Here is a 16,854-nt window from a genome sequence, read left to right as displayed (position 1 = left end):
GCAAAATAAAATTTTTCTAATTTTTTGCAGTGATTTTCTCGGAAATAATTTTCCGTAATGATACAAAATATATTTATGATCTTTCGATAGCAGCGAAATAATGTTGTACTTTTTAAATTGAAAACTAAAATTTATAAAGTAGTATTAAATACTAATTAAATATTTAAACAGCATTTATCATTTTTCTTCTTCAGAATAAAAACGAATTTATCTTGAGCATTTATCTTAATAATATTTCTTTATTATCTTTAGCCGATTCTATTACGCATTTTTATTTCAAAAGAAGTATATTTTTCTCTTTTTTTTCTATTTAACTTTCAAAGAGTGATAATTGCAAATTTACAACGTTCACTTTAAAATTAAATTTCAGATATATAGTCAGAAAATAAATTTTAAATCGCGCAAATTAGTTATATTTAGTTAAGAACTTTAGATGGAAATGAATATATGTAGCAGAACTAAAATAAAGTATAACTTCGACTTCCAGAGAGAAAAACTATACATCAACAAACATCATAGTTTGATATTGATAGATTCTTCTTTTATAAGTCGTTTTTTAGTAAAAGCAGTAAAAAAGTTGTTTTTTTCAATGACAAGGCGATGGTGTCTCTCTCTCTCTCTCTAGAAAATTAAATTTTTTTAAATAATTAAAGGAAAAATGAAATGGGATGAAACAAAGTTTGAAATAATTGTTGAGATTCAAATTGACCCTATCATTTATTGTGGCATATTTATTCTTACAAAACATCTACAAATTCTTCTCACAAGAAAAGAACTTAAAGCACATTTAAAGGGTTTAGAAAATCAAAAAGTTTAGTAAAGTAGTGACCGTGCAAACGCGAATCTTTCTTCGACAATTAAATTTATCTCGCATATCTCACTCTTCTTATATAATTCTATATAGTTATGAATTATTGTGCGTATATTTAGAATGTTAATTCTAATTATGTAATAATTTTTATTTGCAACTTCTTGGCATACTCGGGACTACGGATCTCCGTACTAACATTAAACAGCAAACTGAACGGGAGAATTTCTTCACCGATTTCAGTATTTGTGCGATCAATTGTACGTCCGGTTTACAACGAATGCTCGATGTATACATATATACGGCTGTGTTCGCTTTGGTACTCACAATGCTTTAAGCGTCATTTCATCCTTGTTGTTTATTAAATATTAAATAAGGACAATTAGTGCTCAACAAGTGCTGTAAACATCAAAGCGAACACAGCCATAGAGTACTTCCAGGTTAAACCGCCAAAATATAGGAAAAATTTAGGACCTCAAAGCAAACAAAATTTTTCTGTGGAAGTTTACTCGTAAACGCTTCGTTTAACAGACAGTGACTTTTTACACAGTTGGAAAATTTGTGTTAAAAATGTTACGTGTCCCAAATTATTTTTAACGTTTGTTGCTTTGTAACATATTTATTTTGTGTCAAATATGTCATAAAGCAATGAACATTAAAAAATCAATATAAAAAATGTAATGATATAATTTCTAAGCAAACTGTGGAAGCATATTTTGATACTAAAATTATTTATAATATGCTAAATTAATACATATTTTATTCGTTTATCTTAGAAATTATGTTTTAATATATATTATTTTTATGTTATACGCTCACTCATAAATTGTGTTATTTTGACATTAAGACAATATTCAAATAACATAATTACGTTGCGTTAAATTAACATTTGAATATGTTAAAAATTTCAAAAATCAACAAAAATTTTTAACAAGCTTGAACAGATCGTTATTTTTAACACAAATAAGATACAGATTATAGGAATGAATAATGTCAATGTATCTAGATCTATTCCCGTTATTGTTTTACAATAATCAAATATAAGTCAATATCTCTTAAACGAAATTAAAATAACAAGGCAATATCTTTTTACAATCAAATTCGCAGAAAAAAATTTTGTTTATTGTGAGGTCCTAAATTCATACTTTCAGTTTAATGGTTCAACCTGAAAAACTCCCTGTATATCTCTCGAGTTTTTTTTTTTATACGATTATGCGTGTTTGCTATTTCTATAAATTAGCTATGCATGTTAAGTATAAAACACTTCCGATCTCACGTATCACCGACATTAGCGGAGTATAGTTGACAGATCTGTACAAACTCGATTTGATCAAATATATTCGGCGAATAAGTATGGAATCTTTTGCGGTTTTATATATTTTATCTATCTTTCCAAACCGGTTACAAAAGATAACGCATAATCGAGAAAAAAATTAATAACCTTAATTATCTAATTTTATATTATAGAGACAAATCTAATTTATTTAAATTTTAATTAATCGAATACGCATTGAATTTTCTTATTATAAAATAGAGGCAAATATAATAAAATTTGATATTTTATATACCATAATATGTAAAGAATTCGTGCTAATATTACAATCTCGAAAATTTTACGTAATGCATTAAGAGAAATTTGTTAAGAGTCAGACGAATATGTACAGATCTCTCGGGAAGGAAAATCCTATATCCCCGGATGTATGTCTATTCCGAGGACGATCTACACTTCAAACGTCTATAATACTGTTACGTTTCTTCTCCACGTCTGCGGAATCGAGATCATTACCGAGGCTGCCCACGCGGCCTCGCAATCCAACACCTCCTCCTCCGACTTGACCGGTCGCTTTGAGTTTCTCTTGCATTTGTGCCAAGATATCTTGCATTCTTCGTATCTGCAAAAGTGAATTGCATAGTGAGCGATATGAGAAAATATTTCAGGAAAATTGAATTGAATAAGATTAACTTTTCCAGAGACATATAATGATATTAAAATATTAAAATATTATAATATTAAAAAAATACGCCTGTTTTTATACTAAATATTGAAATATTTACGTTACTTGGAATAGTACACAGAGAGGAACTCGTACTCGTAAGTACAATTGAGGGGATGGGCGGAATATAAAGGCACAATTCTACTTAGGCCCTTTTTCCGGCAATTAGCTTTTTCATATATTGATCGTTTTGATATCGTACCCATTTGTGTATAATGAAAAAGTAGCAAGTTATTTCATTGATATCAAGATTTTGTTTATAGGCCTTTATTTCGTCCATTCCCTCAATTACATCTTACTACAATTATGATTATTGCGACAATATTAGTAATAATAATTATATATATATATACTTTTATTAATAAATATATGTGATAATGAAAAGGTCTATAATTATAGTTATTATTGCCACAAAAATGGTTGCAATTACTATAATTTAACTATAATTATTATCATTTCAGTTATACATATTTATTGATAAAACTATACAGTTACTGTTACTAACATAATAGTAGTAACGATCATGATTACAGTGAAATGTAATTATATTTATAAACATTAAAAATTTTTTTCTCAGTGCAAAATACTTTTTGATTTCTAACTTCTCAAATTCGTCCCTGGAAAAGCTTAACACGGCAGTTAAATTGCTCACCTCTTCATCTTTCTGCAAGAGAAGTCTGTCCGTGTCGGATATACTATTCTCAAAGTGCGGCCCGGAATCTCTTTTCAGTTTGCTGTAAAAAAAGAGACGAAAGACATATTTTTATCCTATGATTATTTGAAGGTGGGACTACAAATAATTTATCAAATGCAAACGAAGCTAAGTTATAAGTAATATATATTATTAAAGCAAAGAATACCGTGCAATTTTACGAAAGAATCAATCTTACAATTTTGTAATTTTTATTGGACTGTATAAAACTAATCTGAATTATCATACCATCACAAACTAGTTTGAAACTATTACTGATAGATGCTTTTAATAATCATGCAAAACGCACAGGACACTCGAAAGGATATCAAGTTCAAGGAACCAATATTAATATAACAGTATAATGAATAATCATATATTAAAAATATTATTATTTTGAGTGCGGCGCTTTCGTGGCGTCCTGTACGCATTGCGAACGCGGAATAAGCGTCCGTTTGTACCATATATACCTACTGAAATGCAATATTTATTTACATGCGTAAATACCTCCGTTCCCGGATCGCTTGCTGCGAAATTTGAGAAATACATTGGGCCCGAAAATTCTCGTAGTGAACGTCCTGCGTGACGTCCTTTAGATCCTGCATGTGCGTCGATATTAGCATCGTCCTTAGTTTGACGAAGTCACTGTGCTTCGGGTTCTCGACTGTGATCAATCGGAATCGAAATGTTAAAGATCGAGACACGTGAAAGCCAGAGGTACTTTAACGCGTTCAATCTCTACTGCTTTCGAAAACGCTAATTGATTTTACTCGCAGAAGCTTCAAAAGCTCTTTTATCAATTAAATTCCTAATTGCTTTTTGTTCCTGCTTAACAATCTAATTGAAAAGCCGGTATTCTTGTAATTGTGAAGACATCGAGTACATTAAATCCTTGTTCCGATAGAATGATTTCTTTAATGTTACACCGAAGTGCACTCTCAATTTTTTCACATGGTAGTTCGTTAGTGAGGGTTTATCTAATAATAATAATTGAAATTAAATTCTTTGGCTATGTAGATCGAGGAAGGTTGTTGCCCACATGAAATAACAGTCACGTAAATTTTTCCAAAATATTTACGTTGAAAATTTTATTTTATTTTTCAACGTTATACTTACCTCAAACGGTTAATGGGTTGTGAAATCAGTACAAATGGAAAATATTAATTTTATGTGTAGAATATAAAAGTTCACCTTCCACTACTCCCCACGGATATTGCCGGCCTCGAACTTTCTTTCCGGCAACCTCCAACACCGTCGAACTTCCGACAACCGCGAACGGTATACACGCCTTCAGTTCCTTATCCTGTTGCTTGAATTCTTCGTCTTCGTCGCTGTCGCAATCCGGGAATTGGTATATCTGCGAAAACACGAAAAAAATGTTATTTATCGTATCATAATTATGAGTAATATTGCAAAGTATAAACTTACGAAATTCGTGTTATTTTATATTAAAAATAAAAAATCTAAGTATTTGTGAAGTTAGCACGACATTCATTCTATCAATATAGAAAAATTGCAGTTTCAGCCTAGCACTTTTCATAGTTTTACAGTTTTACGTAAAAAATAAAAAAAGCTCCGCATTTTTTTTTTATATAAAAAAATCAAAATTGAAAAATATATTAATTTCGCAAATCTGTACGACACCTTCCTTTCTAAAAAGTACAAGAAAACCATAAATTTTTATTTACTTCACCGAGTACTTCTGCAAGTTACGCAAGCAGTATTATTCGAGTGCCATCAATGAATGCAATTTGAAAATAAAATTCCGACAATTACTAATTTTTTCAGACTTTAAATATTAATTTAAACATAGCTTGACACTTGAAGGTAAAGTGCTGATTATTTCGCAATTCTCTAGTCCTCTTTCAGAGGATTCTAAGAGAGTACTATGCTCAGATTACTTTTAAACAAAGGCGGCTGCACACATATTTTTAAATAACTTTTTAATACCCGAAACCAACACGACGATTTGGAGAAACTTTTTTTTGGAACAATGCAGAACTTTTTTTATTTTTATACAGAACTATGAAAAATACTATTGGAATTATAATTATTTTTTTATATTAATATAGAGAATACCGTGCTAATTTCACAAATCCCCAACCAAAGCTTTTCGCATGCTACCTGAATCTCGTGTTCCTCGATGTCTGCCAAAATGCGCTCCTTCAGCTTTTTGACCTCGTGAGTAGTTAAAGTATCCGCTTTCGCTATTACAGGAACGACATTAACTTTCCGATGTAAACGCCTTAATACCTCGAGATCAATCTGTCTGAGGCTATAAAGAAAGATAGATATTAAAGTTAAAACTGTAATTGAGTCTGATATCATAATTTCGTTCGAATATTATCCTTCGCGAGATGAAAATTATTTTTAATCCTGTAAATTAGAATATACATGAAGCTGGATTATCACGTACCCATGGCCGTATGGCGGTATAAAGTAGAGACAACAGTGTACCCTGTTATCTTGAATATTTTTCCTATTTAATCCGCTTTCATCCGTAAAATATTGGCGAAACTGCTCGTCGATGTAAGCCGAGCATGCTTTCCACGTATCCTCGCAATTTACCGCATCGCCGAATCCTTGAAAGTTACCGTTATAGAACGATATTTGTGCAACACTTATAGAATTATTTCAGAAAATCGTGAGGAAACAATATTAAGGCTGGGTTGTTCTACCTTTCGATAAACTTTAGCTCACTCTCTTACCCTCTTATTCTCTTTCTCTTTTGTTTATCTACTAAAGAAATTATCACATAGTTTATCCAAAGATGGAACAACCAACTCTAATTGAAAATAGATCGAGAAATGTTCGACATAAATTAATGAAGAAGCCCACATTGTGAGTCAAGGCGAGTCTTACAAGGAAACGTGCTCTACATTGCAAAAATGATATAAAAAAAAAAACTAATGTTATCAATCGGAAGATCACATAATATTCTAGATGGTCACATCTTGGGATTCTGTACTTGACTTGGGGCCGCATATATTTGGCTATTTTAACACAAAATGTCTCGAGAACAATGCATTTTTTAATAACAAATGTTTCAAATAAAAGTTGTAGGGTTTGAAGTGAGAACCATCGAATGAGCTATGTAGATTTTGGTCTAGAAACTTATGTGTGTCTACCGTCCAATAATTTAATTGATTTAATTATCTTTTTTTTATTTGGTACATATTTATTTATCGTAAATAAATATTAATCTAGTGCTATTCAAACATTTCAAACAGATATTTTCAAGGATATTTATTAAAATTTGGTATATTTTTTTCTCAGTTTCACTGAGAAATTGCTATTCACAAAAATATTTCTCTATTTATAAAAATTAATTCAACGTATCTATTGGTACGTATATAATAAAATATATAAATTTGTATAAATGTGACACTAGGATATATGAGCTATAGCCAGATTACAGTTGCTGAAATATAATATTTCAAATAACATAAAATAAAATAAAACATACGTTTCGACCAGAATATTCGGTCTTTATCAATGTTGTTACTATAAATATAAAGTTTCACACTAAACGGTTATACACGCAAGTTATATTAAACGACTATAATTATATATTATTACATATAATAGTCGTTTAGTACGACTCACGTATATGATCGTTTAGAATGTAATCTTATACATATTTATAGTAACAACATTGATAAAGACCGAATGTTCTGGTCGAAACGTATGTTTTTATTTTATTTAATGTTATTTGAAATATTATGTTTTAGCAAATGTGTAATCTGGCTATCGCTCACACATCACATTTATATTGTTTAATAACAAGTGAGCTTTATATAATTTAGTTTTATATAAATTTATTTAACGTAAAAAAAATTAAAAATTCATCAATATTTCTCACCTGGCGTATCTACGATCGTTAAGCGGAGCCGGACGCCACGCTCCTCTATATCCATTGTCTTTTTTTCAATGGAGGTGGTCTTAGCCACCCGCTCTGAAAGTGAACGATGAATATTTATCGACTCCTCGTCGAGATCGGGACGAGCGGTTTACCCACTATGTAAGTTGATCAAATATTTTTCGCGTGTCAATAACTCGCGGATGCGGAAGATTTCAGAGCAGCGACCATTTCCGGTAATGCTACAGCTCCTCTCTCCATCACGATCAAACGGTGTCATTATTATTCCGACCGCACGTCACGGAGAAAAATGTAAAGTGATGTGCGCTAAAATTCTAGTAAATTTTACAGAATTGGCAGGTCCATATTATAGAGGCAAGCGTTTACTTATATCAAGTTTACTTTACTTTTCTGGTAAATGATGAACGATCGTTATATAATCTGTAAAATACTTGTTACATTTCACAATTTGTTACTATTAATTTATAAATTATCATACAACATCTCAATAATAGAATTTACTTAATATTTTTTGCTTTAGCCGCAAATACTAAGTTAACCTGATAAAATTTACTTTTACTCAAAAATATAAAATCTTGAAAGCTGATTGTGTTTACAATCTTAAGAATAGTATGATTTACTTTATAGGGTAATAATCATTTGAATGGATTTATTATCTATTGGGTTGTAATGTATTTTTATTTTACATCTCCGATATCTTTTTACTTTAGGTAAAAATTTATCTAAACAATAAATTCGGCAAAAATAGCTGGAATATTTTTATTAGACTTATAATATAAATACTGGAATATTTTTATGAGACTACACTAAAAAAATACTAAATTTTAATAAATATTTGTTTGAATAGTTTTAAGTACATATTTACTCAATATATATGTATTTAATACAATAGTCGTTAATTTGATTTAACTGTGATTTTCTTCATCGAGTAAATATTTACTTACTCAGTAAAACATATTTACTCTGTAAGTTAATATTTATTTAATACTATTCAAAAAAATGTACAGGGTGAGTTTGATAAAAAGTGAAAAACCATATTTTTCTCGAAAACAATTAGAGATATAGGGAAGACACCTATTATCAAAATTGTAAGATAACAAGTAGGAGGACATAGTTTGATGACTTTGAGTAACCTTAAATGTTAGTTTTCATGCTTTGTACAATAAAAAGATTTTGTTTAAAATAGAACGGGATATTTTTTACCTGTTCTATCGATGGTGCTCAATGAGCTGAATAATTTTGCATCAGAATATCTTTTCGAAAATTCAGCTATTGTCGAGATACAAACCAAAATAAGTCAGACTGAAAGTTTGAAAGAAATTTTTCATTATTGCAAGAAATCTTTAAAAATTCGTTTAAACGTGCCTGTAGAAAGCTTGCTTGGACTTCTCTTAACTCTTGAATCGTTATTTATTATTAACATGGTGAACAGTCTGACTCATTTTAACTTATATCCCGACAATAGTTGAATTTTCGAAAAGATATTCTAATGCAAAGTTAATATTCAGCTCATTGAACACCGTTAATAGAACGGGTAAAAAATATCCCTTTCCATTAAAAAAAATTTTTATTGACAGTGTGAAAACCAAGGATATTTAAGCTTATTCAAGATTATTAAAGTACATCCCCCTATTTACCCTAATAATTTTAACAATAGCCGTCTTCCCCCTATCTCTAACCGTTTTCGAGAGAAACGTGGCGAACCTTTTATCAGACTCACCCTGTATATTAAGATTTAGTAATTTTTTCTTAACGTATCCATTTTTCTCCGTGCGAGTATAATTTGATTTGTAAGGGGATTTGGACGATAGTCTAGTCCTTGAAGACATCCTATTTAATGATGAAATTAAAATAGAAATTACACACACCCGCCGCATCCGGAATTCGCCGGTCTTTGTACAGGTCTCCGAGGAAGAGGCTGTTTATGAGCGTCGACTTGCCGAGACCGGTCTCACCCAATACCATCAGGGTGAACTCGAAGCCCCTCTTCACCGATTTCCGGTGCACTTGCTCCGGCAGCGTCGCGAAGCCGATATAATCCCTGTCTTACTGAGCGAAATAAACGGTCATTAATATCGCGATATCGATATCTAGATAAATCTTCTCTCGTCCATCTTTTATAGAAGCAATTAGCACTCAATAATTAAGAAAAATCGCGCTGCACGTTCGATATATAGAAATCTCTGAATACAACGTAAAACTACGTGCATCGCATTGCGTTTTCAGTTTCGATAGCTGACTCATAGGCTCTTATAAAAGCGACGTACTTATTAGCGTCATATCGTGTGTTTCTGCATAACTGAGATGACGGCTGATCGTGAAACGAGCCGGTTTGCCGACTCGGGGAGAAAATGGACGATTTCGCGGTGGACCGGTTTAACATGCGGCAATTTTTATTTCAATAAAAAACGTTTACGTACCACCGGACATTATGGCAGCATCTAAGGGTGCTTCCGTGTGACGAACATAACGGCAGCCAAATGTCGACCAAACGCACTAAGGCCGAGGGCGGCTCGCGTTCACGCGAATACCTCGTCGGGCCTCGACTTGCGCTGGCGCACTGCCGACCGGTCGATCAATAGTCGGTCGTGCTCCTATGATGCATTCCGGGCTGCACGCCGTGAAGAGGTTAAGCTGAGAGCCAGGCGTGCGTGTAGAATAAATAGCAACGTTATCAGCGCCCGCCGTCTCGCTCACGGTTATACAGATGGAAGAACGGAAATGATTGTCCGACAACGCTTAAGCTTGACAGCGATGACGCGATGCTGCGATAACGGCTCCGTGCCGAATCGCGTTTACACTGCATTTACACCGGCAAGTGTGATACGGTATTTGTAAAAAAGAATAAACTACGATAGTTCCATATTACAGCGTGTCCGCCGATTGAATAAGAGTTCTCATAGACTCATAATATATGTACGTATAAGTCTGTGTATAAAAATAATAAATATATTATATATAAATCTAGCATGTTAGGTTTATATATATATGTGTGTGTGTGTGTGTGTGTGTGTGTGTGTGTAAGTTGTGTGAATTCCTCAAAGAGATATTAACGAGATCGTTATATTAATATGGTCGCTCGACAGTATTTCTTATCGGTGTCATTAATGACGCTTTTGAATACAGGTGATTAATTTGGATTCGCATGTGCGCCGAATAAATTAAATAATCCGACGAGTTAACGTTTAGCGTAATTCGGGTCTCCGCGAGAACATGATGAATTTTCGGATTTAACGGATTTGCCAACAATCACCCGTAATTATTCGTAATCACCTGTAAAAGCGCTTGATGACGTGAGATTTATTACATTTCCGCGCTGTGTGTGACTATAATTTCTACTAATTAATTGTTATTAATTTCTTTTCCGTGTGGCGTTACTGTTCGGCAATAACGAATTATTCAGACATTTAAACTGTGGGGTCGTTTGATGAAATAGTTAAAACGTAGATGATTTAATAAAATCTTTATATTGCAAAATGTTACAAAAAATAACAATCTGTCGTATAAAAGAGATGTAACTCTTAGTTGTGTAAATATTTGAACAAGATTCTTCGTTTTTTTCATCGCTCGGCCTTATTTCTTATAAACGTCATTACGTCGTTAACGTCGTCTTTGGAGCCCAAAAAAATGGGTGATCTCTGATGAATGTTTTCCGGAACGATGTCTAGAATATTAATTTTTCCGTTTGTTGCCAGACCGCCGGCTTCCTTGACTATGAAAGCCATCGGTACGCATTCGTACAGAAGTCGTAACTGAAATTATGAAATTACGGAATGAATATCAGTGGCACGCTGAAAGGAAAGAACGGTTGCAATTACTGCAATATGGTTTTAACAATTTAATTAAAATTTATAGTCATTTTTTTTTCAACTGTGTATTTGTAATAATATAGTTATATTTACTATAATTCCGATTGCATTTATCGAATAAAAATGGTTATTCTATTTATTATTCATTATTGATATTTTAATATCTTTATATTAATATTCGATATTATCGTAAATTATTATATAATACAATTTTTTATGTTTAAGAGAATTAGACATATAAAGTTATTATACTGTATATTACAGTAATATTAACATTAACTTATTAATAAAAATGGAGCTTCTGAATCACAATTATTTTATCATGTAATTACGAAACACTTTTCTTTTAGTGGATAATTTGATTTATTATGAAATTTTTATATTTGATACGTAAGATATAGAATAGATGAAAAGTATTTAATAATATTATATTATGCGTAAATATAATGGTATAAATTGAAGCGTAATATTTTGTAAGTTAATTATCGATAAATACGTTCTCTTAAAATTCTGACCCCGGTATCGGTCTTCTGATAGAGAGCTGTAATCGTGTTTACGTTTACCGGGACGAATAATACGCGAAATCCGATAAATTTTATAGAAATTTATGTAGAAATTATAGGAATGCATTAATTTAAGTTTAAACCAAATATTTATATTGTGCCTAGATAAAATAATTTTTAAAGTCCAATACTTTCCTGCACATTTATCGGATAAATGGTAAAAACAATTTATAGTTTATAAGGCGAAGTTTCTACAGCGGGTTATATTATTACTCAATCCGTCTGTGGTGATAAGAGCGAGATCAGAAGTGTTAATAATAATCGAAGTGAAAAGAGAGAATCAAAAAGAAAACATTATTGACCGCGGTGAAGATAAATGGGATGATGTGAAATATGTCGTAATATACTGTTATTATTGCTGCAAATTGAATTTGTCTTGTTTTCATTGTTTTTGTATTTGTCTTGTTTTTTTCCTTTGTGTGTTTTTATCGTTCTTGCTTCTGCCTGATTCGTTTTCTTCATCAAATAATTAGTTCGACAGAAAGTTCAGAAATTATCGCGAAATTACCTTGCCATTGGGATTGCTTTTGCTCGCAGGGTACAAAAAGATACCGCCGTATTTAATCGTTCTGTGTACATCGGCGACCATGGAGCCCACGTATCTGGCACTGTAGGGTTTCCCGGTTGCGGGATATTTCTTAGAACGTACATATTCCTTAATAGACGAGTCCCACGTACTCTCGTTACCTTCATTAATACTGTAAATAATCATACGTGATTTCAGTGATTGCGATCAATAATGACCGAATCCCAAAAAAGATGTAATTGCGTCCATAAAAACTTTATTCGAACTCAACATATCGATTCTGCTCGTGATTACATTGACTATGTCTGGTTTCACAATTTATCGAAACCTCGTGGCAATTTCGATGCATTATTTGCGATGCATTATATGCGGATGTTAGACGTTAACTCATCGAAATTGTTTGCCGAGCATATTTCATTCCATAGCCTTCATTTCTTTATCTCTCTTTTTTCCATTTCTATATACTAATGTAGATGAACTTTAACTCCTCAAGGAACACACAAATAACAAAAAATCAAAATGACTTTATTTTGATTCTTAACGTCAATAAACAATCCAATTTTATAACCAAAAATTATCATTTTCGTGAAGATATAACGTCAAGATATAAACTTATTATTTGACTTTCTCTTGGCTTGATGTACTTCTTGAGCCTTAGTACACACAATTTCCCGATCCTTTGCTTCATACGATGGATCATTCATATCCCAAGTTAAATTTTATCACTTTAACAAATATACTTATAATAAAATTATCAAGTGATTCTTACATACACTTAAAATTGTATATAAATGTTATAACTTACAACCAATTACTTAATGCTCCCAGTTTTTCAAAGGGAATTAGAAATATGCGGAATACAAATGAGTCAATCGTGCATAAGGCTCAATCTTAATTTAATTTATTCGTTATCTTTTTCTATTACCCATTTCTATCAATGAAGATTAATTTTAATCTCTGTTCTCTCAACTTAAACTTTTTATCTTTTTTTTTTATTGTTAAAACTAGAAAAAGATGAAGTTAGTTGAAGCCGATTGAACCGAGATTAAAATTAAACTACATTGATAATACGGTAATAAGTCCTAGAATTACGATTATAAGTTTTAAAACAGAAAAAGATAAAAAGTCAAATTGAGATTAAAGTTACTCTATCTATATAGAGTTGCTAGCGGTTACAACGAAACCAACGCTACGACTGTCAACGTAGACGGTTATGGTTCTGTCTACCTAGGTAATTCTGGGTCATCACTGGCAAATGACTGGTTAAAATAACTGGACCAGTATCATCTGCCAATACTAGGCCAAGTTGTCATCCAGTACTTAGTCAATACTGGGCCAATAATTTGCCACTACTGTGCGCCAGTACCGTAAATATAGATGACTTGGATCAGTACAGATAACTTGGGACAGCATGTACTTTTGTTAAATTCAGTCATGGTATCCATCCAGTAGTAAGTCATTAAAGAAAATTGAAAATCTAAACTTTTTTTAGAAACCCATGGATGGATACCACGATTAAATTTAACAAAAGTACGTGCTCTGTTCCACAAGTCATTTATATTTACGGTACCTGAACTATAGCAAGCAATACAAGCAATACCCGATTGTAAAATCCTACATGGATACATTGGTAGAAATGAACATTTGTCTTTCTTTTTATCATACCTATATATATTGCCTCTATCGGGCATACGCATGTTCCTTTCGGTCAGTATAAATTCCCCAATGGCCGGATCGTACGTGAATCCATTAACGCCTTGACCGATCGAGAGCACTATCATAGTTGCTGATCCGTATAGAGCGTATCCGGCCGCAACCAAGTTTCTTCCCGGTTGCAGAGCGGTTTGTAGCATGGAGTTTCCGGATTGTTCGGGTTTTTTGTAAATTCCGAAGATCGAACCCACTGAGACCAAGCAGTCAATGTTGGACGAGCCGTCAAGCGGGTCAAACGACACGACGTATTTGCCGCTCTTCTCCGTTTCCACTTCAATGGCGTGTTGATTCTCCTCGCTTATGAGCACGCATGTGGTGAAAGAGGATGTCAGCATATTGATAAAGAGCTCGTTGCTCAGGATGTCCAGCTTCTTGACTTCCTCGCCCTGAATATTGGTGTTGCCGGCGATGCCGTACCTGAATGAATAACGATACGTCGCGTGCGTTTAACATCAACTAGTTAAATATGCCTAAACGAACATTGCGTAGCTGATTCGATTAGTTCTGGTTGGTAATAGACTTGAAGTACTTTGATTACGCGACAAAAATATATGATAAAAGTTCATTTGAAATATTATTTAAATTTTTGGAAAATTTCAACTGTTTTAAATAATATTTTAAGATGTCGATACATTTATATCTCTTGATACAGTCTTTATTTAATAATCAAATGTAGAAATTTTTAAGAAGAACTTTGAACGTATAGATATTGAATCACGTCGAAGGAAAGACTCTCCAGAGATTTAAGACTTTCATGAGAGAAGACTTTCTTCTCAAGAGGGAAGATTTACGAACTTCAATACAGAAGGATTCGATTAATATTTGAAACGGACGGTTGAAAATGTTTTTTCTATGATAAAATTATGATAAAATTAAAGGAAGAATTTTTTGTGGAACAAGTTATTATTTAAGACAATGAAAAAGACATTGTTTTACGTTTAATATTTTTAAACAGTAAACACATTAAAGATTGTAAAAGGAATATATAAAACTTTTATTTAGAAAATAAATTATCATTAGAATTGTTTTGTAAAAATTTAAGATGATTTATTTAGCAGATATTTAAATCAATGGATAATAATTCTATGGATAAAAATAGATACTATGAAAACGTGTTCAGATAAGAAACGTTATGATAATTTGTAATTATATGTGGAAAAATAATTGTTAATTACGTAAAAAAAGATTTGGAATTAATTTTACATAAACATAAAGGCAAATGGGAATTAATAAATCTAGGATTGTCTTTATTGTTTATATAAAATTATTTATTAACTTCATTACGGTTATCTTAATTCATACAGTTCGAAGCATAATCCCCGTGAGATTATTGATAAGGCAAGTTTATTTCGGAGGTCGATGGAGAGCGACCAGTCATGAAATTGTTTTATTCATGCTGTGCGGTGTGTACCACAGGCACTGTAATAATAGGAAATCATTTATATGTTATTTACATGCAAGGTTACAGAATTGTCAAGGCGTAGAGATTAATGTTTACTGGCGTGTATTGGCAGCTTGAGCACGACGGTAAATGTATGAGACTATACCGCTGCCGAATACATTTGAATAAAATAGAGAGACGTGCGCCGGTTCAGAGTAAACGTTAGCCACGACACTACGAACGACTTTACACATTGTACATGTATTGGTCCGAGTCTCTCTCTCTCTCTCTCTCTCTCTCTCTCTCTCTCTCTCTCTCTCTCTCCCTCCCTCCGCGTGTTAAATTCTGACCGTTGTGTGCCGGGTGAAAATGTAAAATCGCATAAACTACATCCGCCGGATATAATATATGAAAATCCAATTTCCATTTGACAGTCACAAAGCGATCTTGTCACAAAGTGACTTAAACCGTTGCAAGTCGGAAGATGTATTTGCGCGATGTAAAATGTATAGTCGTAAAGCAGCGTAGTTCCGAACTCATGAAGATTACAAATTATAATTAGATTAATTTGAATATCTCGTAAAGTGTCTCTATCTCTGTCGCTTAAATATGCCATTAGAACGTCTAGTTTACGAGATCACGAAATGTGTTTTCCGTTTCTCTCGCGCTGCTCCTTTTTCGCCTATTCGGCCATGCGGGAAAACGACGGAATCGCGCACATTCCACGCGCGCGTTACGCTCGCGTTTTCCTTGCAAACGTTGGCGAGATTAGTTTTCGTCCTGAGGCAATTTCGGAAACTCATATTTACTCATTTACTCACATATTAGCGATACCGGCTTTCCTCACGGCCGAGCTGACAGCTTTTATGGCAGTCTGTATGCTATTCAACAGCTGTGTAAGATCACCGGTCGCTGTTGGTGCCTTGCGTTGTTCCGCCAGCATGAATCTCGTCAACGTCATGCAGTCTGAGTCTATAATTGTGTTTTTCGATGTCATCGTGGCCGTATCTTTTTGAACAGCGGACGGAACGAGAAATATAGACCCAGACTACTGTCCCGACGGAGACTGAAAGCAGTGATTCCGAGACGTCGCGTTATGTAAGGCCCCAGAGTTAGTCAGCAACATGTTATCACAACAATGAAAACATTGATATTCGAGTGTTTCGAGTATCCGAAGTTCACTCTAGCGTGAACTTCTTTTACGAGGTCGTAGGCCATGAATGTAGAGACAAGAGAGGGAGAGCCATTGACGCGACGCAAGCGAAATTAATGAAATGTAGTAACAAGCCTCAGAAAGAATAAATTAATATAAATATGGTAATGCCGCTTATTGAGCTCACACAGGTTCTCAGTAACAAATTATTATCTCTTAATTCTACGGTATACGTTTTGACCTCTAGATTTTGGGTTCTCTTCAGTACAATAAATTAAAATAATATAGAATAAAGTAATAAAATATACACACACATATATATATATATATATATAT

The 16,854-nt window shown here is 32.9% G+C and overlaps 3 protein-coding genes across 6 annotated transcripts in view; 1 reads left to right on the top strand and 2 right to left on the bottom strand.

The window, feature by feature from the left end:
* The window catches only part of LOC108749947 (septin-2), an 18,675-nt gene extending 8,811 nt beyond the window's left edge, over positions 1-9,864 (bottom strand). For 2 of the 4 annotated variants that reach the window (XM_018489026.1, XM_018489029.1), the window contains exons 1-9: positions 9,794-9,864; positions 9,242-9,418; positions 7,356-7,448; positions 5,910-6,075; positions 5,618-5,768; positions 4,685-4,850; positions 3,989-4,157; positions 3,455-3,536; positions 2,595-2,700 (exon numbers count right to left, since the gene is read on the bottom strand). In XM_018489026.1, the coding sequence (XP_018344528.1) occupies positions 2,595-2,700; positions 3,455-3,536; positions 3,989-4,157; positions 4,685-4,850; positions 5,618-5,768; positions 5,910-6,075; positions 7,356-7,448; positions 9,242-9,418; positions 9,794-9,803 (1,120 nt within the window). In that variant the 5' untranslated portion in view covers positions 9,804-9,864. Of the gene's footprint in view, positions 1-2,594; positions 2,701-3,454; positions 3,537-3,988; positions 4,158-4,684; positions 4,851-5,617; positions 5,769-5,909; positions 6,076-7,355; positions 7,449-9,241; positions 9,423-9,793 lie in introns of all 4 variants that reach the window. The other 2 variants (XM_018489028.1, XM_018489030.1) reach the window with 2 other exon arrangements.
* The window catches only part of LOC108749946 (glutamate-gated chloride channel), an 80,425-nt gene that overhangs the window by 935 nt on the left and 62,636 nt on the right, over positions 1-16,854 (top strand). The gene's annotated exons all lie outside the window — the stretch shown is intronic.
* On the bottom strand, positions 10,869-16,471 carry LOC108749948 (fructose-1,6-bisphosphatase 1). Its single transcript, XM_018489031.1, has 4 exons — positions 16,187-16,471; positions 13,937-14,401; positions 12,254-12,443; positions 10,869-11,125 (listed from the first exon to the last, which is right to left on the bottom strand). The coding sequence occupies exons 1-4, from the start codon at positions 16,360-16,362 to the stop codon at positions 10,934-10,936; spliced, it is 1,023 nt and encodes a 340-aa protein (XP_018344533.1). The 5' UTR covers positions 16,363-16,471; the 3' UTR covers positions 10,869-10,933.

Source organism: Trachymyrmex septentrionalis, unplaced genomic scaffold (genome assembly GCF_001594115.1).
Source record: "Trachymyrmex septentrionalis isolate Tsep2-gDNA-1 unplaced genomic scaffold, Tsep1.0 scaffold32, whole genome shotgun sequence".
NCBI lineage: Eukaryota > Metazoa > Arthropoda > Insecta > Hymenoptera > Formicidae > Trachymyrmex > Trachymyrmex septentrionalis.
This window is presented reverse-complemented; position numbering and strand designations above follow the sequence as displayed.